The sequence below is a fragment of the Carassius gibelio genome, chromosome A22 (genome assembly GCF_023724105.1).
Source record: "Carassius gibelio isolate Cgi1373 ecotype wild population from Czech Republic chromosome A22, carGib1.2-hapl.c, whole genome shotgun sequence".
Classification (NCBI taxonomy): Eukaryota; Metazoa; Chordata; class Actinopteri; order Cypriniformes; family Cyprinidae; genus Carassius; species Carassius gibelio.
The window spans coordinates 20,038,817-20,062,052 of record NC_068392.1 but is presented as its reverse complement, the minus strand read 5'-3'; the positions used below and the strand labels follow the sequence as shown (position 1 = coordinate 20,062,052).

Genomic DNA, 23,236 nt, shown 5'->3' with positions numbered 1-23,236 from the left:
TCTTTGCTGTGTTGCAATAACTATCTTCATCGAGATCTTCAATGTCCTGATATTTTTTTCTTACAGTAGGTCCACTTACACCGTCTACAATGAATAACAGAGAAGAAATTTGTTTTAACTGAATTTTATCTGCAAATATCCCAGTGAAATGTAAGATGGATTTATTTAGAAAATAACTACTGCCTTATTAAATGATCAACATGACAACATTACCTTCTGTAACATCATTAGTTACCTGTGCTTTTATCTTTATTAATCGTGGCATCAAGAGTGTCATAAATATGAGCAGTTCCTGTAATAAATCAATGCATCTTATGAATTTAAGCCCACATAAAAAAATATTGCTTTTATGTTGACACTGTTAAACTCAGCTAAATATGTGAGGTGCTATTAACATTTTAAATTACATTTAATATTTTGTTATGCATTATTGATAATTAAATGAAACTGAATTACATCAAAAAAAAAAAAAAAAAAAAAAATGTCAGTTACACAAATATATTACACTTTGGAAGAGGGGAAAATTATTTAAGAATCTCAGCTTGTAAAAAATTATGGTAAAATATTTATGTTTAATGAGTAAAGACTGACCAGACGTAAGTGCTGTATATACTGCTTCACTCTGGTTCTGCTCTGATGTCTGCCTGCTGTTCTTCTGTTGACTGACATGAGAGGGAGACTGAGATCTTCCACCTAGACAAACATAAAAAGATTTTGAGGAAATAAGGGGCTCAAAAAATTACTATAATCTCCTTTTGTGATGTATTATACAAAAGTCATACATATATATCTTAACCCTTGTGTATTGTTCAAATTCACTAGCCTTATGTTCTGGATTAAAACATCTACTCAATTAAACTGCTGTAAAAGATTTTAATTGCCAAGTTCATAAATGATGTCACTGATTTGGGGTGGTTATTCTCAATATTAAAGTAATTGTGGTTGGGTTTATTATTATTATTATTATTATTTTTTTTACTTTTTATCACAGTCTTGGGCATGTCAAAGATTAGTGACAACATTGGCTTTGATGCATTTTTAGTTTTTGTGCAGCATTATATTTACATTTTTTCTCCCTCATTTTTTGTTCGTGACTGTTTTTGCCCCATTGACTTCAATTATAACAAAAACATTTTTTATTGCAAAGCCATGACACCATAAAATCATGCATTCTTAATGGTTGGTGGTTTTCCCTGTTGGGAAGAGATAAAATTTGTTATTTTTACAGTTGATCACTAGGTGGGACCATTAACCCTTTAGATATACCTGCGCAAAAAAAAGCTTAGTTTCTGACTCGTATATGGAGCTATATGGAGTATAACAGCATATTATATGGTGTGTGTGTGTGTGAGAGAGAGAGTATGTGAGAGAGACCTTTGCACACTTACCTTGATGTATTTGAGAAAATCAAAATGTACACCTCAGCTCTCAGAACTACATGGAGTAAACAAAAGTGTATTTATGCACCTGCTGCCTTTTGATGGTGGTGACAAGTATAGACTAAACAAAACCAAGGTACGTGGATTTAAACGCTTGCATTCCATCCTGCTGGTCATTTGATGGTGAGAAGAGCAGCAAGCGACACGAGAAAGGGCTTGTCACTAAGTTTTAGAAATGATTATGCAGCTTGACCCCTCCAGCGAGCTGCAGCTTATTTGAAGTTGGTATTGCATTTTGGTTCATAATATATTATTTTAATAAATCTGATGCAAAGTAGATTTTTTTTTTACAGGATTTTAAGGGTTTAAACTGGCTTTACCATCAAGAAAAGACAAGCATTTCACACATAGACCATCCGTACTTTTCACAATCAAAAGGCAGCAGGTGCATAAACACACTTCTTTTTTTAATGTTTACTCCATGTAGTTCTGAGAGCATGAGGTGCATATTTGGATTTTTTCCGATACATCAAGGTAAGTGCACAAAGGTCTCTCTCACTCTCTCTCTCTCTCTCTCTCTCTCTCTCTCTCTCTCACACACACACACACACACACACACACACACACATACACACACACACACTATAATTTGCTGTTATCTCCATATGACTCCTTATACAAGCCAAAAACTAAGCCATTTTTTGCACAGGCCTATCTAAACAGTTAATGGTCCCACCTAGTGATAAATAGGGATGGGTATCGTTAAGATTTTACCGGTATTACTACATCACTCTTTGTATTAAGCAGGAGTTTTCGTACTGTAAGGGGGCGTTCACATATCGCACGCCGCTTTCTGATTTTTTTTTCCCCAAAGCCTTTGGGTACTTGTGCTCCTGAAGAGTCTGCCATTGCTAAGCAACCATGACCTGCTCTCTTCATGAAGACACGGAAATTTCAGCAATGGATAAATGGATTTGCAGCACTAAAAACTGCTGGCAGTAGCGCTGCTACTAAATTAATTAAAAATCTACAAACAGCTATCAACTGTTCCTTCTTCTTGGCTGAGCTTTCAATGTTGTTAAGGAAAAGGTGATGAAGTTACATGACCTGCGGTGTGCTTGCCGGCATTCTGAAAAGTTGAGATGTTTTTAACTCGATGCGGTGCCAACGCGCCTGGAAAAAACGAGCTTGTCGCACCGCGTGCTCGTCGCAACCGCACCGCTTCCATTATGAGCGCGCATACCGCGTGCCTAGATTTGAAATAACGAACTTGAATGTGCAAAAGACGCGATATGTGAACGGCCCTTTATGTGTGTGTGTGCGCCGCGCTCGTTCTTGTTGTGTGTGTGTATTTGTGACTGACAGACTGCCTCCCCGCGCGCATGAGAGATCTTGCAGATCTCACAGACAAACGTCTTAATATGATCGCACATTAGAAATGTTTGGTGAGATACAATGTGCACGATAACATTATTAAGCATAGTACATATTACAAAAATACATAGTATATACAATTTTTTCCCCTCCAGTACCGAAAGCAGAACCAATACCGTCAGATCTTACTGATACTATGGTCTTTCATAATTTAGCCCCGGGGCCATTTTAATACCGGGTTTCGGTACCCATCCCTAGTGATAAACTGTAAAAAATAACTAATTTTACCTCTTCCTAAAGGGAAAACCACAAACAATCAAGAATGCATGATTATATGTTGTCATGGCTTTGCAATCAAAAAATACCGTTGTAATGGAAGTCAATGGGGCAAAAACAGCCACGAACAATAAATGAGGAAGAAAAAAATAAAATCTAATGCTGCACAAAAACTAACAATGCATCACGCCAATGTTGTTACTAATCTTTGACATGCCCGAGACTGTCATAAAGGGTAAAAAAGAATATCCAGTCCACAATCACTTTTTATATTGAAAATATGTTATTTTGTGTGTGTTTTTTCCCCCAAATCAGTGACATAATTTATGAATTGGTCATTAAAGTTTTGATCAGGAGGTTGATTAATAGATCTATGCAAATGAATATTTAAAAAAAAAATATCTGATTTTTACAGCAGTTTAATTTAGTGGATGTTTCCATACACGAACATAATGAAAGGGTAGTGAATTTGCCCACAGTGTTGTTTGCCCACAATTGTTTTTTGTTTTTTTTTTTTGAAAAATTTCTAAATAAGATTTGTCACCAAAAATAATTCCATTTGCTGAAACACAGAGAAAGTTGTGGCCAAAATAAGACTCAACTTTAACCCCTAGTGGACGAAAACGTCCCCAATAACGCCATAAGGGTTAATAAAAGAATGGCAAACAGGGTGGCAAAAGGAAATTAAGGGTAGAAACTATTTTTCTATAAAACCAAACAGTAGAAACAGAAGGGTTTTAGCTGTGCAGAAAATTTAATGTAGAAAGAAAAATACATTTGATAAATTGGCAGGAATTGGAGTTGAAGTGGTTTCTGTTACTTCTGTGTTTGGTCATAGTGACAAGCATAGACTGATCTCTGAGGCATTTCAGTTCCTTGTATTATACAGGACTGTATATAAGAATATAGTTCAAACTTTGACCTTAGGAGGGCAGTAATATGTCTAGTAGCATCTACACTGCCAGAAAGCCTCAAGGAGAAGAAGCAGTCCACATTACTGTTTTCTTGCTGTATCTGATGGAGATACAATATTAGCACCAAAGCGGCATTTCAAGTGTCTTTTGTTGGGGTGCTAAAGGTAACGCTACCATTGTCTCTGGCCGATTTCACTGATGCTGCCTTCAAGTGCTACCAGAATGATCATAAATAGGAATTTAGTTGTTAAAAAATGCATATGAAAGCAATGTGAATTTGAATCTGTTGAGCTCATAATCACAAGTGTGACTTATAAAGTGTGCTATAGCACGGGAAGGCACCATGAGTCCAGCTTTGTCAATATTTTTTTTATTTCTCCATGCTCCCTGTCCATGTGATTCATAAAAACACATTTATTATGCACAGTACAGTACAGTATTATTATTTTTTTTTTTTCTGTAAAGAAGAACAGGCTTGTATTCATAGTGGTTATTTGCAATGTCCAACCAGGGCTTACTGCACGTGTGTGCACATCAATATTGCATTTTTCATGCTAAACAATACATATTTACTATATTTGCAGTACTGTAAGGGTACTGTAGGTGTAGGAGTTAATTGTTGTCACATTGTTGCCTACTGTTTCAATGGGAGGTAGTAAAATCTGACATGGTAGCATAAATCATCAGAATATGATATTAAAACTCCACCCTTTTCTGAAAAGGGAGGCGGGAGCTTCAGAAGCCATACATGGCGCCGATGAGTTGGCAGCCTGTAGCGTGCAGCTGTGTGTAGTATTGTGTTTTTAAGTGTTTTTAAAGGTGCTTTTAAGTGTTTTAAATTTTAGTGGATAGATTAATAAATAGTTTGTTTTATGGACTTCATATCGGAAAAGTTTATGCGGGCAAAGGACTATAACATTAGCTGAGAGGCACCTGCTTTTCTATACACCCGGCAAGAACTACTAGACCTGGTACAAGGTTCAAAATTCGGGATTAAACATGATATTACGAAGGATATATTAGGGGGAGACACCATGGAATTAGAGCTGGGATGAAAGAGAAATAAGAAGAGTAGAGAAAGAGCTTGGAAAGAAACCTTTAAACCAGCCCTACCATCTATCACCATGGGAAATGTTTGCTGTTTGACAAATAAACTCAAAAAACTAGAGACACTTGTCAGGAGCCAGAAAATGTACTGGGAAAGCAGTCTTATATGTCTGACTGAGTCGTGGCTGACAGACAATATCCCTGATCTCTTGACCAGCTTTACCGGCTTCAGGACAATACGAGCGGATAGGAACGCCGAATCGAGCGGTAAGCATAAAGGAGGGGGGCTTATTTTGCTCATCAATAACAAGTGGTGTAATCCCAATCATGCTACTATAAAAGATCAGATATGTAATAAGGACATTGAACTATTGGCAGTTAGTATAAGACCTTATTCACTGTGGTGATCACCGTTGTTGTTTATATCCCTCCATCTGCCAATGAGGAAGTGGCTTGTGGCACAGTGCATTCTGTTGTCGCGCGATTCCAGGCGAAGTACCTGCCTAAATTTAAGCAGTTTGTTGATTGTACAACACGGGAGATAAGATCTTGGACCTCTTGTATGCTAATGTGAAAAATGCATATAAATGTTTTGCACTGGCCCCTCTTGGTTGATCTGACCAGGATATGGTACATCTTTCTCCCTCTTACACGCCAGTTGTTAAGAGGCAGCCTGTCATTAACAGAACATTAAAATACTGGTCTCCGGAGAGAGAAGCCCTAATGTGCTGTTTTGAAACAACATGCTGAGATGTTTTCTGTGAGGATTATGGGGATGACATTGATGGATTAACAGAATGCATCACCCATTATATTAAATTATGTAATGATGACATCATGCCCGCCAGAGAAATTCTCTGTTTTCCTAATAATAAACCATGGGTAACTAGCACTCTGAAGGTACTGTTAAATGAAAAGAAAAATGCTTTCAAGAGAGGGTGATAGGGAAAAGGTCAAAGAAATCCAAAGAGTACTGAGGGTGAAGATTAAGGAGGGGAAAGAAGCATACAGGTGCAAATTAGAACAACAATTGCAGCAGGATGGAGTGAAGCAGGTCTGGGCTGGCATGAGGAAGATCACAGGTATGAAGCAGAAGGGGGGTTCGCTACTTGATGGTGACCAGAACCTGGCTGACGATCTGAACAGATTCTTTAATAGATTTGATAACCCAATGCCACATCAGCCTGCCACACCTGGTCTGCTGCTGCCTGGTGTTGTTTCACTTCCCTCACTCATTCCATCTATGACATCATCTCCCCATTCTCCTATTGGTGACATCACCTCCCAAATGACCTTTCTCTCCCCCATCTCTTCTCTAACTGTAACCCCACCGATGGTGCTACATCAGTCTCAGGTCAAGGGTGAATTGGACCGTCTGAAGCCAGGGAAAGCAGTGAGGCCTGATGATATTGGGCCGAGACGGTTGAGGACATGCTCTACCCAGTTGAGTGGTATTTTTACATACCTGTTTAACCTAAGCCTGCATCTACAAAAGGTCCCGAAATTGTGGAAAACATATTGTTTGATCCCAATTCCAAAGAAGAGATATCCATCTAACCATAACAATATGCAGTTTGCATATCAGTCCAACATGGGTGTGGATGATGCCCTTATTTACATGCTACAAAGAGCCTATGCACATCTGGACATTCCTGATGCATCTGTGAGGTTCACTTTTTTTGACTTCTCAAGCGCCTTCAACACGATCCAGCTGCTGTGTGAGAAGATGAGGAGGATGCAGCTGGATTCATCACTAGTCCAGTGGTGTATGAACTATTTATCCAGTAGACCACAGTACGTGCGTCTGCAGAATAGTGTCTCTAATATTATTCTGAGTAATACGGGGGTGCTGCAAGGAACCGTGCTGGCCCCATTACTGTTTACTATCTATACAGCAGACTTTCAGCACAATAGTAGCAGTTTCTTCCTCCAGAAATTCTCGGACGATATGGTTGTTGTTGGCTTAATTAAAGGAGGTGAAGAGGAGGAGTAGAGGAGAACTATTACAGAGTTTGTGGGTTGGAGCAACCACAACTATCTCCAACTTAACATCTCAAAAACAAAGGAAATGGTTATGGATTTTAGAGGAAGAAGAGGAAGAAGACACCGATAATCCCAATCACAATCCAGGGCAGTGAAGTGGAGTTGGTCTCCAGTCACAGATATCTCGGTGTACAGCTAGATGATAAGCTGGACTGGAAGAGCCACATGGAGACAGTGTATAAAAAGGGTCAAAGCCGACTTTATTTTCTAAGAAGGCTGAGGTCATTTAACATCTGCCGTCCTCTATTGTGCAACGTCTATCAGACAGTAGTGGCAAGTGCTCTGTTCTTTGCTGTGGTGTGCTGGGGAGAGGGTGCTCGTATGGGAGATCTAAATCGAGTTAACAAATTGATTAAGAAAGCAGGCTTGGTTGTGGGGACTGAATTTGATGTGATCGAGCACGTGGCTGAGAAAAGAATGCTATTTAAGCTAAAATCAATCATGGACAATTCCTCACATCAAATCCATGTGCTGGGGTTGATCAAAAAGAGTACCTTCAGCCATAGGTTGATTGCACAAAAGTGCAAGTCTGAACGTACCAGGAAGTCCTTTGTACCAGCAGCCATAAGAAGGTTTAATGTGTTATGAATATTCACGTAACTGAATATTCTATTTTTACTTCTGTTATTGAATATTCTGTACTGAATATGCATCTGTTACTGAATATTCTATATACAGTCAGGTCCATAAATATTGGGACATCGACACAATTCTAATCTTTTTGGCTCTATACACCACCACAATGGATTTGAAATGAAAGGAACAAGATGTGCTTTAACTGCAGACTTTCAGCTTTAATTTTAGGGTATTTACATCCAAATCAGGTGAACGGTGTAGGAATTACAACAGTTTGTATATGTACATCCCACTTTTTAAGGGACCAAAAGAAATGGGACAGATTAACAATCATAAATCAAACTTTCATTTTTTAATACTTGGTTGCAAATCCTTTGCAGTCAATTACAGCCTTAAGTCTGGAGATCAATTAGACATCAGCGTACGCTGGGTTTCATCCCTGGTGATGCTCTGCCAGGCCTCTAATGCAACTGTTTTCAGTTCCTGCTTGTTCTTGGGGCATTTTCCCTTCAGTTTTGTCTTCAGCAAGTGAAATGCATGCTCAATCGGATTTAGGTCAGGTGATTGACTTGGCCATTGCATAACATTCCACTTCTTTCCCTTAAAAATATCTTTGGTTGCTTTCGCAGTATGCTTCGGGTCATTGTCCATCTGCACTGTGAAGCGCTGACCAATGATTTCTGAAGCATTTGGCTGAATATGAGCAGATAATATTGCCCGAAACACTTCAGAATTCATCCTAATGCTTTTGTCAGCAGCCACATCATCAATAAACACAAGATAACCAGTTCCATTGACCGCCATACATGCCCACGCCATGACACTACCACCACCATGCTCCACTGATGAGGTGATCATGAGCAGTTCCTTTCCTTCTCCATGCTCTTCTCTTCCCATCACTCTGGTACAAGTTGATCTTTGTCTCATCTGTCCATAGGATGTTGTTCCAGAACTGTGAAGGCTTATTTAGATGTTGTTTGGCAAACTCAAATCTGGCCTTCCTGTTTTAGAGACGCACCAATGGTTTACATCTTGTGGTGAACCCTCTGTATTCACATGGTGAAGTCTTCTCTTGATTGTTGACTTTGACACACACATACACCTACCTCTTGGAGAGTGTTCTTGATCTGGCCAACTGTTGTGAAGGGTTTCTTCACCAGGGAAAGAATTCTTCGATCATCCACCACAGTTGTTTTCCATGGTCTTCCGGGTAGTTTGGTGTTTGGAAAGCAACCAACGAGATTTTTAAGGGAAAGAAGTGGAATGTTATGCAATGGCCAAGTCAATCACCTGACCTAAATCCGATTGAGCATGCATTTCACTTGCTCAAGACAAAACTGAAGGGAAAATGCCCCAAGAACAAGCAGGAACTGAAGACAGTTGCAGTAGAGGCCTGGCAGAGCATCACCAGGGATGAAACCCAGCGTACGCTGATGTCTAATTGATCTCCAGATCCAAAGGATTTGCAACCAAGTATTAAAAAATGAAAGTTTGATTTATGATTGTTAATCTGTCCCATTACTTTTGGTCCCTTAAAAAGTGGGATGTACATATACAAACTGTTGTAATTCCTACACCGTTCACCTGATTTGGATGTAAATACCCTAAAATTAAAGCTGAAAGTCTGCAGTTAAAGCACATCTTGTTCGTTTCATTTCAAATCCATTGTGGTGGTGTATAGAGCCAAAAAGATTAGAATTGTGTTGATGTCCCAATATTTATGGACCTGACTGTAGGTATTATTTATTTATTTTTGGTTGTTGTTGTTTAACTGTAGATTGGTTGGAAGTAATTTGTTCTGTCAAATGTGGTGTCTGAGTGTTAAACTGCCGTGACAATATAATTTCCTGTAAAGGATCAATAAAGTATCAACAAACAAACTAGCACTAGCTCATTTGCATTTAAAGGGACAAACATAAAAATAGCGAGTTTTGGATCATACCCTAAAAGTGTCAATTTCAGCAAGCTATAAAAATGATCTGTGCCATATTTTTAGCTAAAACAACATCTGGGGACATCAGAGACCTATTTTAGATCTTGTGAAAAGGGGCATAAAAGATCAACTTTAAGCCTAAATTTGCTAATTTGTAGTAGTCTATAATTTGGAGTAGTACCTGTTCAGCAAAAAACTATCCTAAAACCCTTTAAAATCAGTCAACACACAGGTTTTATCAGTTGCAGAGACCGGCTACATTTAGGACCAGCTGTTGAAGGATGACAGGTCATAGGTTTAGGAAATGTGTAACTGAATTTTAATATGGCAGAAGATTAACCTTTGTTGTTTCTGTAGCACCACAGCATGACCAAGACGACAATGATCAAAAATGTGAGTCCAGCAGTCACTCCAACTATCACAGGATTGAGATCATCAGATCCTGATGTTCTGGAGGAAGCTGAGATCAATACATTGTACAGTCATATTAGTGCTGTATTTTACACAGAAATATTTCAACAGTGTTCACAGTTCCTACTCTCACCTGTGACTGAGATCCAGCTCTCGGGTGACTCTACTCTCTCCCTGTGTTTGCAGGAGTAGAAACCCTCATGTGACTTTGAGACAGTAGAGATGATCATCTCTGTAGTTTGACTCTGGATGAGTGTCCCATCTTTATAGAAATCAGCTCTGAGGATTGTTGGGGTTGAATATTGAAATAAACAGTGTAGAGTCAGATTCTCTCCTTCGGTCAAAGGATGAATAGGACTCTCCAGAATCACACCACCTACAGAAACAGAGCAAACATCAGCTGATGAATAGTAAGAATCAATGTGGTGACAACAATAATAACAGTAATAATAATAATAATAATAATAATAATAATAATAATAATAATGCATTTTATTTAGAGGTGTCATTCAAAACATTCAAGAACAACTTACAAATGAATGACAATCATAAAAAAAAGGCAGTAATACAATCAAAGCAACATCCATTCAACATTAAAATAATCCACAAAATAAAATTAATCAGGAAAAGATAATTTAACCCTTGTATGTTGCTCGGGTCTGTGGAAAAATCACTCTGTCCTCCTATTGTCTGGGCCTGCTGATTGATGGATAAAAATACTGTATATATGTGTGTGTGTGTGTGTGTGTGTGTGTGTGTGTGTGTGTGTGTGTGTGTGTGTGTGTGCGTGTGTGTGTGTGTGTGTGAGAGAGAGAGAGAGAGAGAGAGAGAGTCTGTCTGTGTTTTTATGTTTCTGGACCTGCCGTTTCTTCACAATGTTGTAGCACTTTAATTCATAAATGTGATCTAACAAAGGTAAAGGGCCAATTTTCACCATATATGCTGTTTATATTGCTTGTAATCTGGATGAAGTAAACATCTGTTGAGGTTTTTTTATTGTCCATCAGACCCACAAACACTGGCTGAGTAACAAAAAATATATATATATATATATATGAACTGCACACAAGGGTTAAAAAGATGAGTTTTAAATAATCACTTTCACAAACACATTGTGAAAGAGAGTTCCAGAGTCGAGGAGCAGCACAGGAGGAAATGAACAGCAGGAATAACAAGAGAAACAGATGAGGAAGATCTAATAGTATGTGCACACCAAAAGCTAATTTAATTATTTGCAAGAGTAGATTACAAACAAAGTCAAAGCAAAGATGTGAATAGATGCAAACTATCTTAGTGGAGAGGGGAGGGGGTTTATGAAATATATGTAAATGAATAACAAATAAACATTTATTAGTTTACATGACAAGAGGGTAAATGACCAACAAGAGCTGCACGGTTCTGGATAAACTTAGAATCCCAGTGATTTTTATTTTTTTAATGACTCAGCTGTTGAGCAATGGTTTAATAGTTTTGCAGACTCGTTATCATTTAGGAATGAGATTGAATGGGTGAATGAATTGACATCACTATTAATTTATATCTGATTCATAAACTGAGGGCTTTGTGAACTGAATAAATACAAAACACAGACTCACGGTGTACAGTGATATTAACAGGATGACTGTTTTCTCCAGATTCAGACTCACACCAGTACACTCCAGTGTCATCTGGGATGGTGTTACCAATTGTACAAGTGGATCCTGTTTGTGATCCCCACAGAGATGAACAACCTTCCAGCCACCTCCAAACATCTGTGTATCTTCTCACTCTCCATCCAGTAGAGTTACTCTGCTCCTCACAGCTCAGAGAGAGAGAGACAGATGTGAAGTGTTGAGTTCTGCTGGGACTGACGATCAGAGATACTGGAGGAGAAACACCTGAGAAGACAATTACAACTACACTTCAGAAATCAACTCAAGACACTTCTATTGATCTAACACTTCACACAATCTAAATAGTTTCAAAGCAGCTTTTCAGAAAAATATTAAAGTTCTAACTTCTGAAACCTATACGTCATTACTGAGTTTTTCAATTTAAAATTCATAATCAAAATGCCACTGTTATATATTTATCATTATGCCATCAGCAAGCAAGTCAAAGACATCTGTGACAGTCAACAAAGACCTCCATGAACTGTTACTAGTCATTTTAGTAATAACCTATAATTTACCTAGATTCAAGGTCTTGTCAATGACATAACATTTCACAATAAAAACACTGTTTATTAAATAGGTCAAATTATAAATGCAATTATTTTCTCTCAAGTCAAGTCAAGTCACCTTTATTTATAAAGCGCTTTAAACAAAATACATTAACTCAAAGCAACTGTACAACATTCATTAGGAAAACAGTGTGTCAATAATGCAAAATGATAGTTAAAGGCAGTTCATCATTAAATTCAGTGATGTCATCTCTGTTCAGTTAAAAAGTGTCTGTGCATTTATTTGCAATCAAGTCAACGATATCGCTATAGATGAAGTGACCCCAACTAAGCAAGCCAGAGGCGACAGCGGCAAGGAACCGAAACTCCATTGGTGACAGAATGGAGAAAAAATCTTTGGGAGAAACCAGGCTCAGTTGGGGGGCCAGTTCTCCTCTGACCAGACGAAACCAGTAGTTCAATTCCAGGCTGCAGCAAAGTCAGATTGTGCAGAAGAATCATCTGTTTCCTGTGGTCTTGTCCTGGCGGTCCTCTGAGACCAGGTCTTTACAGGGGATCTGTATCTGGGGCTCTAGTTGTCCTGGTCTCCGCTGTCTTTCAGGGCAGTAGAGGTCTTTTCTAGGTGCTGATCCACCATCTGGTCTGGATACGTACTGGATCCGGGTGACTGCAGTGACCCTCTGATCTGGATAAAGACTGGATCTGGTGGCTACAGTGACCTCGGAATAAGAGAGAAACAGACAAATATTAGCATAGATGCCATTCCTCTAATGATGTAGCAAGTACATAGGGTGTTATGGGAAGTGTTCCTGGTTCCGATTTACCTAATTAATGCAGCCTAAAAATCCTTTAACGGATTTGGATATTAAAAGCATGTTAGTATGTTATGTGTAAGCCAGGTTAAAGAGATGGGTCTTTAATCTAGATTTAAACTGCAAGAGTGTGTCTGCCTCCCGAACAATGTTAGGTAGGTTATTCCAGAGTTAAGGCGCCAAATAGGAAAAGGATCAGCCGCCCGCAGTTGATTTTGATATTCTATGTATTATCAAATTTCCTGAGTTTTGAGAACGTAGCGGACATAGAGGAGTATAATGTAAAAGGAGATCATTCAAATACTGAGGTGCTAAACCATTCAGGGCTTTATAAGTAATAAGCAATATTTTTAAATCTATACGATGTTTGAAAGGCAGCCAGTGCAGTGTTTACAGGACCAGGCTTTTATGGTCATTTCCTGGTTCTAGTAAGAACTCTTGCTGCTGCATTTTTGACTAGCTGTAGTTTGTTTACTAATGGTGCAGAACAACCACCCAATAAGGCATTACAATAATCTAACCTTGAAGTCATAAATGCATGGATTAACATTCCTGCATTTGACATTGAGAGCATAGGCCGTAATTTAGATATATTTTTGAGATGGAAAAATGCAGTTTTACAAATGCTAGAAACGTGGCTTTCTAAGGAAAGATTGCGATCAAATAGCACACCTAGGCTCCTAACTGATCACGAAGAACTGACAGAGTAACCATCAAGTCTTAGACAGTGTTCTAGGTTATTACGAGCAGAGTTTTAAGCAGTAAGAAATTACTCGTCATCCAGTTTTTTTTATCGACTATGCATTCAATTAGTTTCTCAAATTGGTGTGTTTGACCGGGCCACGGAGAAATAAAGAGCTGAGTATCATCAGCATAACAGTGAAAGCTAACACAATGTTTCCTGATGAGATCTCCCAAGGGTAACATATAAAGCGTGAAGAGTTGCAGCCCTAGTACTGAGCCTTGAAGTACTCCACACTGCACTTGTGATCGATATGATACATCTTCATTCACTACTACGAACTGATTGGGGTCATATAAGTATGATTTAAACCATGCTAATGCACTTCCATTAATGCCAACAAAGTGTTCACATCTATGCATAAGAATGTTGTGGTCAATTGATTCAAATGCAGCACTAAGATCCAATAAAACTAATAGAGAGATACACCCATGATCAGATGATAAGAGCAGATAATTTATAACTCTAAGGAGAGCAGTCTCAGTACTATGATATGGTCTAAATCCTGACTGGAAATCCTCACATATACCATTTTTCTCTAAGAAGGAATATAATTGTGAGGATACCACCTTTTCTAGTATCTTGGACAGAAAAGGGAGATTCTAGATTGGTCTATAATTAATTAGTTATTTGGGGTCAAGTTGTGTTTTTTTGATGAGAGGCTTAATAACAGCCAGTTTGAAGGTTTTGGGGACATATCATAATGACAATGAGGAATTTATAATAGTCAGAAGAGGATCTATGACTTCTGGAAGCACCTCTTTTAGGAGCTTAGATGGTATAGGGTCTAACATACATGTTGTTGGTTTGGATGATTTAACAAGTTTATACAATTCTTCCTCTCCTATAGTAGAGAATGAGTGGAACTGTTCCTCAGGGGGTCTATAGTGCACTGTCTGATGCGATAATGTAGCTGATGGCTGAATGGTTGCAAGTTTATCTCTAATAGTATCCATTTTAGAAGTAAAGTAGTTCATAAATTCATTACTGCTGTGGTGTTGGGAATTGTCAAAACTTGAGGCTTTATTTTTTTCGTTAATTTAGCCACTGTATTGAATAAATACCTGGGATTATGTTTGTTTTCTTCTAAAAGAGAAGAAAAGTAATCGGATCTAGCAGTCTTTAATGCTTTTCTGTAGGATAGGTTACTTTCCCGCCAAGCAATACGAAATACCTGTAGTTTTGTTTTCTTCCAGCTGCGCTCCATTTTTCGGGCTGCTCTCTTTAGGGTGCGAGTATGCTCATTATACCATGGTGTCGAACTGTTTTCCTTAACCTTCCTTAAGCGTGAAGGAGCAACTGTATTTAAAGTGCTAGAAAAGAGAGAGTCCATAGCTTTTGTTACATCATCAAGTTGTGCTGAGGTTTTGGATATGCTAAGGAATTTAAATACATCAGGTAGATAATGTCACGGTAGGTAAACCGTGATCTCTGGGTGTTTGCACTTTGTGGTAAAGTCTGTGTGTTTCGCATTTGCACTGATTCGTTTTTGGGCGTCTCCGTTAATTGTCATCAGCAACAGCTGTCACTCATTACTCATCTCCTATATATTGGCTTGTCTCACATCTTGTGTTTGTGAGAACGTTGTTTAATGTCGTTTACCCTGTTTGTCGGCTTCAGTGTTGTCTGCGTTGGATGTCTGTGTTTTCCCAGAACATCACCCACTCTACGCACTTCCACTCAGCTACAAACACTTACCTTCGGCTCTATTCACCGCAGTTCCTTTGCCATCCTCTCCTGCTGCCTTCTCACCGCCATCTTGGATTGTCGTCTTCTCAGCCTCATTGTTCCCTCATGTTTGTTTGTTTGTTTACTTTCATTAAAAACTTAACTCGCAGTCCTACACGCTCTACCATCTCTCCTGCCAGGGGGCGCTCGAGTCGAGAGAACGAGCCCATGCAGGTGGGTAGAGCTCGGCTGTCCCGGAGGGAGAGGGAACAGCAGAGGTCCCAAGGACTATGCTTACACTGCGGAGACTCAACTCATAACATCTGCTCATGCCCGGTCAAAAGAGCCAGCCCGGTAGTAAACTTGAGGCTGCTATCGGGTGGGATCTCCGCTGGGAAGTCCTCAATTATATCATCGACCCTCCTTCCGGTGAAACTGCGGTGGAGTAATCAATCTCACGAATGTCACGCCCTTCTGGACTCCGGAGCCGAAGGAAATTTAATTGATTCTTCACTTGCACATCACTTGAACATTCCTGTCCTTCCTGTGTCTCTCCCCATCCAAGTCACCACACTCAACGGCCAGAACCCATCACACTGCTCACATCTGGAAACCATCGCAAAACCATATCCTTTTTTCTCATGGACTCCCCTGTTGCTCCCATTGTGTTAGGTCACCCCTGGTTAACCAAACATAATCCTCGAGTGGAATGGGGTTCTAACACTGTCACATTGTGGAGTGAAAGTTGTCATGAGTCTTGTCTGGTTTCTGCTTGTCCTGTTGTCCCTGTTTCTGTCTTTCAGAAGGAGAACGTGGTTTTGCCAAACGTGCCCGTACAGTATCTGGACCTGAAAGAAGTTTTCAGTCCCGTGCTGCTTCTCCCAGTCTGGAATCTGACTGGGAGAAGCTCTCGCGTTTGTCCAGAGGTGCCACCGCACCTGGACCAGAGCCCGCGAGACTCTGCTCCGGATGAGGGAGCGTACTAAGGCCAAGACCGATCGCCACCAGTCAAAGCCTCCCGTTTATGTCGTGGGTCAAAAGGTGTGGCTTTCTACTAGTAACATTCCTCTTGTGTTCCGTTTCTAATAAATTAGCTCCCAAATTTATTGGCTCGTTTACTATCACCAAGATCATCAGTCCAGTGACAGTCCGCCTCAAACTACCTCCTGCGTACAAGAGGATACACCCCGCCTTTCATGTGTCCAAAATTAAACCAATGTTTTATGCACGTATTATTCAGCCGACTTATTTTTAAGTTATCTGCGACCCACCGTCACAGATAACTTAAAAAGCAGTCTTTTGTGGTAGAAGTGATGGTTCTACCATACTTGTAACAAGAAGTAGAATTTACAATTTTGGCTATATGAAGTTTGCACAGAACTAAATAATGATCTGAGATATCATCACTTGGCTGCATAATTTCAACACTATCAACATCAATTCCATGTGAACAGTATTAAATCTAGAGTATGATTCCAACAATGAGTAGGTCCTGAAACGTGTTGTCTAACCCCAATAGAGTTCAGAATGTCTATAAATGCTGATCCCAATACATCTTTTTCATTATCAACATGTATATTAAAATTACCAACTATTAAACCTTTATCTGCAGCCAGAAAAACTTGAATGCAAATCACCAAACTCTTTAATAAAGTCTGTATGGTGCCCTGGTGGCCAGTATACAGTAGCCAGTACAAACATAACAGGGGATTTATCATTAACATTTGTTTCTCTGGATAATGTTATATGAAGCACCATTACTTCAAACGAGTTATACCTGAAGCCTGCCCTCTAAGAAATCCTGAAAACGTTGTTATAAATTGAAGCAACACCTCCCCCTTTGCCTTTTAGACGCGGCTCATGTCTATAACAGTAATCTTGGGGGGTGGACTCATTTAAAATAATGTAATCATCAGGTTTTAGCTAGGTTTCTGTCAAACAGAGCACATCTATATCATGATCAGTGTTCATATTATTTACAAAAAGTGTTTTCGTAGAAAGGGATCTGATATTCAATAAGCCAAGCTTTATCATTTGTTTATCCATATTGCATCTGTTTTTTTATTTGTTGAACCTCAATTAAATTGTTAATCTTAACTTGGTTTGGACGTTTTTTGTATTTTCTAGTTCGGGGAACAGACACAGTCTCTATAGTGTGATATCTAGGTGAAAGAGTCTCTATGTGCTGAGAATTAGCTGACCTCTATGACGTGTGGCAGCTAGCAGACGGTCGGTTTAGCCAGTCTGTCTGCTTCCTGACCTGGGCCCCAGTTAGTCAAGTATAAACAATAAGACTATTTGCCATATTTCTAGAGAGAAGAGTGGCGCCACCCCAGGAGGGATGAAGACCATCTCTTTTCAACAGGTCAGGTCTGCCCCAAAAGCTTGTCCAATTGTCTATGAAACCTATGTTATTCTGTGGGCACCACTTAGACATCCAGCCATTGAGTGATGACAATCTGCTATGCATCTCGTCCCCACATTAAGCAGGGAGGGGACCAGAGCATATTACAGTGTCTGACATCGTGCTTGCAAGTTCACACACCTCTTTAATGTTATTTTTAGTGAACTCCGACTGGCGAAGTTGAACATCATTAGCACCGGCATGAATTAAAATCTTACTGTATTTACATTTAGCATTAGCCAGCAGTTTTAAATTTGCCAAGATGTCAGGCGCTCTGGCTCCCAGTAAACATTTGACTGTGGTGGCTGGTGTCTCTATATTCATGTTCCGTACAATAGAATCACCAATTACAGAATTTACTGTACAGTATAATTTTTTTATAACTATTCAAACCTCTGTTCATGTATAAGGGATCAATATGCTAAGTTTGGGGAATAAAAGGGGAACAAGGTGGATTTAGACAAGAACAAGTGTATATTTGCACAGTAATTACAGAGAAAAATATTGCACTAGTTTTAATTTAATCAAATTAAACCCTCTACTTTTTTATTGTTATTATTATTATTTTATTTATTATTTGTTTGCTATAAAACATCACAGTATACATCCACTGAAATATAAATGTTGTATCATGTATTTTTCTGTGAACAGCTGGAAAGAGGTAAGCTTGTTTTAAACTAGATTGAAGCTTGATGATATATCATACACAGTTATTTGGTGATAGTTTTGTTATGTAGCTGCTCGTGTGAAGTTGCTGAGATTGGCGAATAAGCTTTCATAAGGTCAGTAGACTCGTGAATTATAAATCATAGCAGAAACTCATTTACTCATTTCACTAGATGTCCAGTTTTATTGTTCAGTCTCTATCATGTATCCTTTAATAACAGAATGGTTAAAAATACCTAGGCCTATAATAAAATATCAATATAAAATTATAAAAAGTATATTGTCTTTCCAAACCAATATCCATAAATAGTCCATACATTCCTTGTAATATTAGAATAGGTTTCAAAATACTGTATAAATGATGAGTAATTTTACAGGTTGTTATATCTTTATTCCCAAAACGTTCCATATTATTCTCCTATACCTACACTGAGGTACTGAATAGGTACACTATAATAACAAAAACCTACTGTCATGGTTGGTAAACCGTGATCTCTGGGTTTTGCACTTTGTGGTGAAGTCTGTGTGTTTTGCGTCTGCACTGATTAGTTTGAAGGCGTCTCCGTTAATTGTCATCAGCAACAGCTGTCACTCATCACTCTCTATATAATGGTTGTCTTACGTCTTGTGTTTGTGAGATCGTTGTTTAATGTCGTTTCCCCTGTCTGTTGGCTTTAGTGTTGTTTTGCGTTTGGATGTCCCCGGAACCTCATCCACTCTCCGCACTTTCACTCAGCCACAAAGACTTACCTTCGGCTCTATTCCCCACATCCCTGAGCTATCTTCTCCTGCTGCCTTCTCACCATCATCATCCGGATTCCTCACCACCATCTTGGATTGTCGTCTTCCCAGCATCGTCTTTGTAATCCTGTTTGTTTATTTACTTTTATTAAATATTCTAACTCGCTATTGTTTCCAGTCCTTCATTCACCCAGCCGTCACAGATCCACCAGGTACTGGAATCCTCGTCACCCCCGTCTCGAGTCCAGAATACGATTTACCGAATAAGTTGGTTCCCCATCTACAAGACGCGGTGGCGGGGGAACCGGAGTAGGCGGATTAATACGTGCATAAAACACTGGTTTAATTTTGGACACATGAAAGGCGGGGTGTATCCTCTTGTACGCAGGAGGTAGTTTGAGGCGGACTGTCACCGGACTAATGATCTTGGTGATAGTAAATGGGCCAATAAATTTGGGAGCTAATTTATTAGAAACGGAACGCAGAGGAATGTTACTGGTAGAAAGCCTGTAACAACAATGAGTTTTACAGAATAATTAACTCAAATGATATGTAGGGAATTTGAATAATTAATCAGGAATATGATTAATATATATCTCAGATGACAGTTACATTAAATTTTATTGATTATGAAAAATAGCTAAATTGCCTATACCAATAAAATAATCACAGGGCACTGTAATTTACTCATTAATATGTCAATATTCCATTCTTCATATCAATTGTTGTGATATCTCTTACTGTAAATTACTGCAAATCAAACAGTGGTTTGTCCAGCAAACCAGATTGACCTATCAATTTTCAATAAAGTTATCACTTCTTATAATTCAAGGAAAAATATTCTCTGGCCATGAAAACATTATCCTATCCTTATGATAAATTTAGTTTCTAAATTTAAAGCTTGTAGCTAAAGATCAGACCTTTCAGTGACTCGTAATGTGAGTGGGGTGGAGTCCAAGCCAATCATGGATATATGGTTTTTTAATAATTGACTAATAATACATGGAAACTACAAATCACACAGAGTAAATTTGCGTGGCCCAGTGGGTGAGCGTGGTACCGTCGACGCGCGTGTGATGCGCGGGTGAGCTGCTCTGGATCTTGGCGTATGTGTGAGTTTGAAGTGAGTCAGCGTAAGAAGAGACCAGGCGATGGGCCGCACCGAGGGACTCGCGGGAGCGACGAGGGTCGCACAGGAGAGCAGCGTGTCCGAGAACCAAGAACGAGAAGAAGAGAAGAGAGGAGGCGGGCCTTGTTCGGCCGACTCTTATAGATTGAGATGGTTCCCACCTCTGTTCGCGTGAACCACCAATGAACGTCCGCGATCTGCAGCGGGAAAAAGTTCCTTTGTCTCTGTAGAAAACAACCCCCTAGTGATTTAGTGGTTGTCCGATTTCATCAGGGATATTCTAGCAAGTTCGTAATTCCAGATTAAATAAATTTTTCATTACTTTGCTCTAGATAAATGGGTCTGTCAAAGCATGACGATTACACAGATACCAAAAATAATATATATAAATGATCAAAACATGAAGTTACATTCAAATGCAGAATTACACACATTTAAAGATTTGATTAACACATGATAACACTGCAGATAGTCCCGATTTATATGGGAAACCACTAATGTACCGCAAAAACAATACTATATCCATTAAGACTACATTTGAGTACATTTTACCATTCTTTTGTAAGGATTAGATTTCCTGACCTGTGGTCCTGTGTGGTCGTAAAATTTTACGAGCTGCCAAGGAGTGTGGGGGTTGCAGAACATGTCTCTCTTTGAGAGAGTTAAAGTGGGGAGAAACCATTCCAATTTATAAGCTAGAAAAATTATAATCCTCGCATAACAAGGATTAACCATGGTACACACAAACCATATTCAAAAATCAATATTATTAATAAAATGATGAAAGTAAGGAACTTATACGAAAGGTTTCCTTTGTCTCCAGTGTTGAGGAATTTGGGGGGGGGGGGTTTCAGGTCTCCTTTGAGGCTCGCATGGGTATCGTAAAATAATTTAAGTCCAGCCAGGCTGGCGCCAGGCCAGGCATTTAGTGCAAACAGGCTTTAATTTGTATGCCTGAATTTAACCCATGAATTGATGACCTGCATATCTCTTACACCTCCCCCTTTCGTCAGATGAAGTCCCTGTGTGGACATCATTGGACGGCAATCATCAGGATGGGCAGATGACAGGTGAATCGTGATGGTCATGTAGCAGGTGGGTCATGATGGCAGGTGGTTCCTGAAGCTGAGGACTCAGCTTGATGAGGTTCGGTGTGGTCTTTGACTTGGCACCCCCTTTCCGGGGATTCCATCGGAGACCTCCAGCCACAGTTGTCGTGAGTTTGGCTGTAGAGGTTTGCATCTTGTTGAGTATCCTGTATAGGATGAAGGTCACGCCAAGAGTCAGGGCGGGACCAATGACGGTGGAGATGCACCGTGCAGTGTCGGGAGCAGTCCAGACTCGGACCGCAGATGACAGGTTCAGAACGGGCTGTCGAGGCTGTGCTTGGAGGGCTGTGTCGACAGGAGTAATGTCAATGTGTTGGGTGGTACCTTTCAGTACTTGGTCAAGCAGGTTGGCACGGGTGGCGGTGTCATGCTGGTTGTAGGTCAGCGTAGCTGAGAGCACAGGAGTGTTGACGAGCCATCTGTTACCCACAATCTCTGCTTGCGTTTCTGTGACTTGTGTACGAGGCTTGGCTTCGGCAGGGCAGCGCGTATCGCTGACCCAGGGTTGCAGCTCGCAGATTCCTTCAGAGTTGTGTCTGAGGAAGGGTTTGCTAAGGCAGAGATAATGAATGTCTTTGGACAAAGTACACATGTGCATGTTTGGGGCCAGGTACAGCTGTGTGTCGCTGTCGTGGTAGGCCACCACATTTGGAATGTGTGTTTTGGTGTGGGTGTTGCTTTTCCACATCCTGACACTGACAATGTCTTTAGGTCTGTAGACTTGGCTTGACTCGCTGATGGGTTGGTACAGGAGCATGTTCACTTCTCTCTGTTTGGGGTTGACGTGCCGTAGGAAGGCGCTATACAGAGAGTTGGCCAGGTGTATTTGTAGCAGGTCAGCTGGCATGGTGATGGCGTAAGACAGCACAGTTAACACAAGGCTTAAGGGTGTCATGTATGGTGGGGTTTTACTCGTGGTTAGGCTGTCATTGGAGAGCTAACCTCCCACAGCATGTCTGTTGTTAACGCTGTAAACAGCTGAGTCTGGGTAAAGTCCTTCTGGAAGACAGTAAACAGTGGTTTCAAGGAGTTTACGGTCTGGTTCGCTGCATTGACACTGGACATAACAATGTTAAACATTCTGGCGGCAGCAGCGGCTCTAAGCAAAGCTCCCGGGAACTGTTTGGAGCGGTGGTGGTGTCCACTTAACTCCATTTGTGTAACAGTCACTTTCTCATGTTGGCTGAACATGTGTTTGACATCGGCCTCAGTGTGAGTGAGGGAGTCCTCTCTCCATCGGAACCTTGTACAGCTGTATTCGGTTACAGTGCTGGGGTAGTGTGCCCTGTCATCGGTGGTCAGGAGTCTTAGCGGTTTTGTCTGTGGCAGCTGTCCTCTCTTTGGCTGACAGCACGGCACGGCAAACCACAGCAGCATCCTGGTACAGATAATAGGGAGAGAGAGAGAGAAAGAAACAAACAAGGCCTGTCTTTGGTTGGACAGGGCAGTCTCTTTGCTTCGTGGGCGGCGACTGGGTTTAGCTCGCCCTCGCCCATGTTTTGCCACATCTTGCTGCTGGCATGACGCTTGCCTCAGTGTTTTGTCAGTGGCTCTGGTGCTGCGTGGTGCAGCACATGCTGCGTCATGGAAATATATTGGCATTATCCCCCTTTTGCTCCGTGGCATTACAAGCCCTGGCATTGTGATGTCAGACGGTGCACAACCCACAATATTGTTCTGTGCACGCAGCATGGTTTGTGTATCATGCAGTGGTCTGGGGCTTTGGTTGTCAGTGACTGCAGACTGGTTGCCAGGGTTTGAGAGGTGGTAAAGCAAAGTCATTATCGAGGTTTCAGAAGCACGCATGTCTGCTATGTTGGTCTGTGTAGACAACGGAGCCAGCGTAAGCGA

General features: G+C 40.2%; 1 protein-coding gene across 1 annotated transcript in view; it reads right to left on the bottom strand.

The window, feature by feature from the left end:
• Positions 1–617: 617 nt before the first annotated feature.
• The window catches only part of LOC127943319 (sialoadhesin-like), a 33,266-nt gene continuing 10,647 nt past the window's right edge, over positions 618–23,236 (bottom strand). The window contains exons 6-9 of the mRNA XM_052539689.1: positions 11,549–11,830; positions 10,105–10,329; positions 9,883–9,946; positions 618–693 (exon numbers count right to left, since the gene is read on the bottom strand). Coding sequence (XP_052395649.1) covers positions 618–693; positions 9,883–9,946; positions 10,105–10,329; positions 11,549–11,830 — 647 coding nt within the window. The remainder of the gene's footprint in view (positions 694–9,882; positions 9,947–10,104; positions 10,330–11,548; positions 11,831–23,236) is intronic.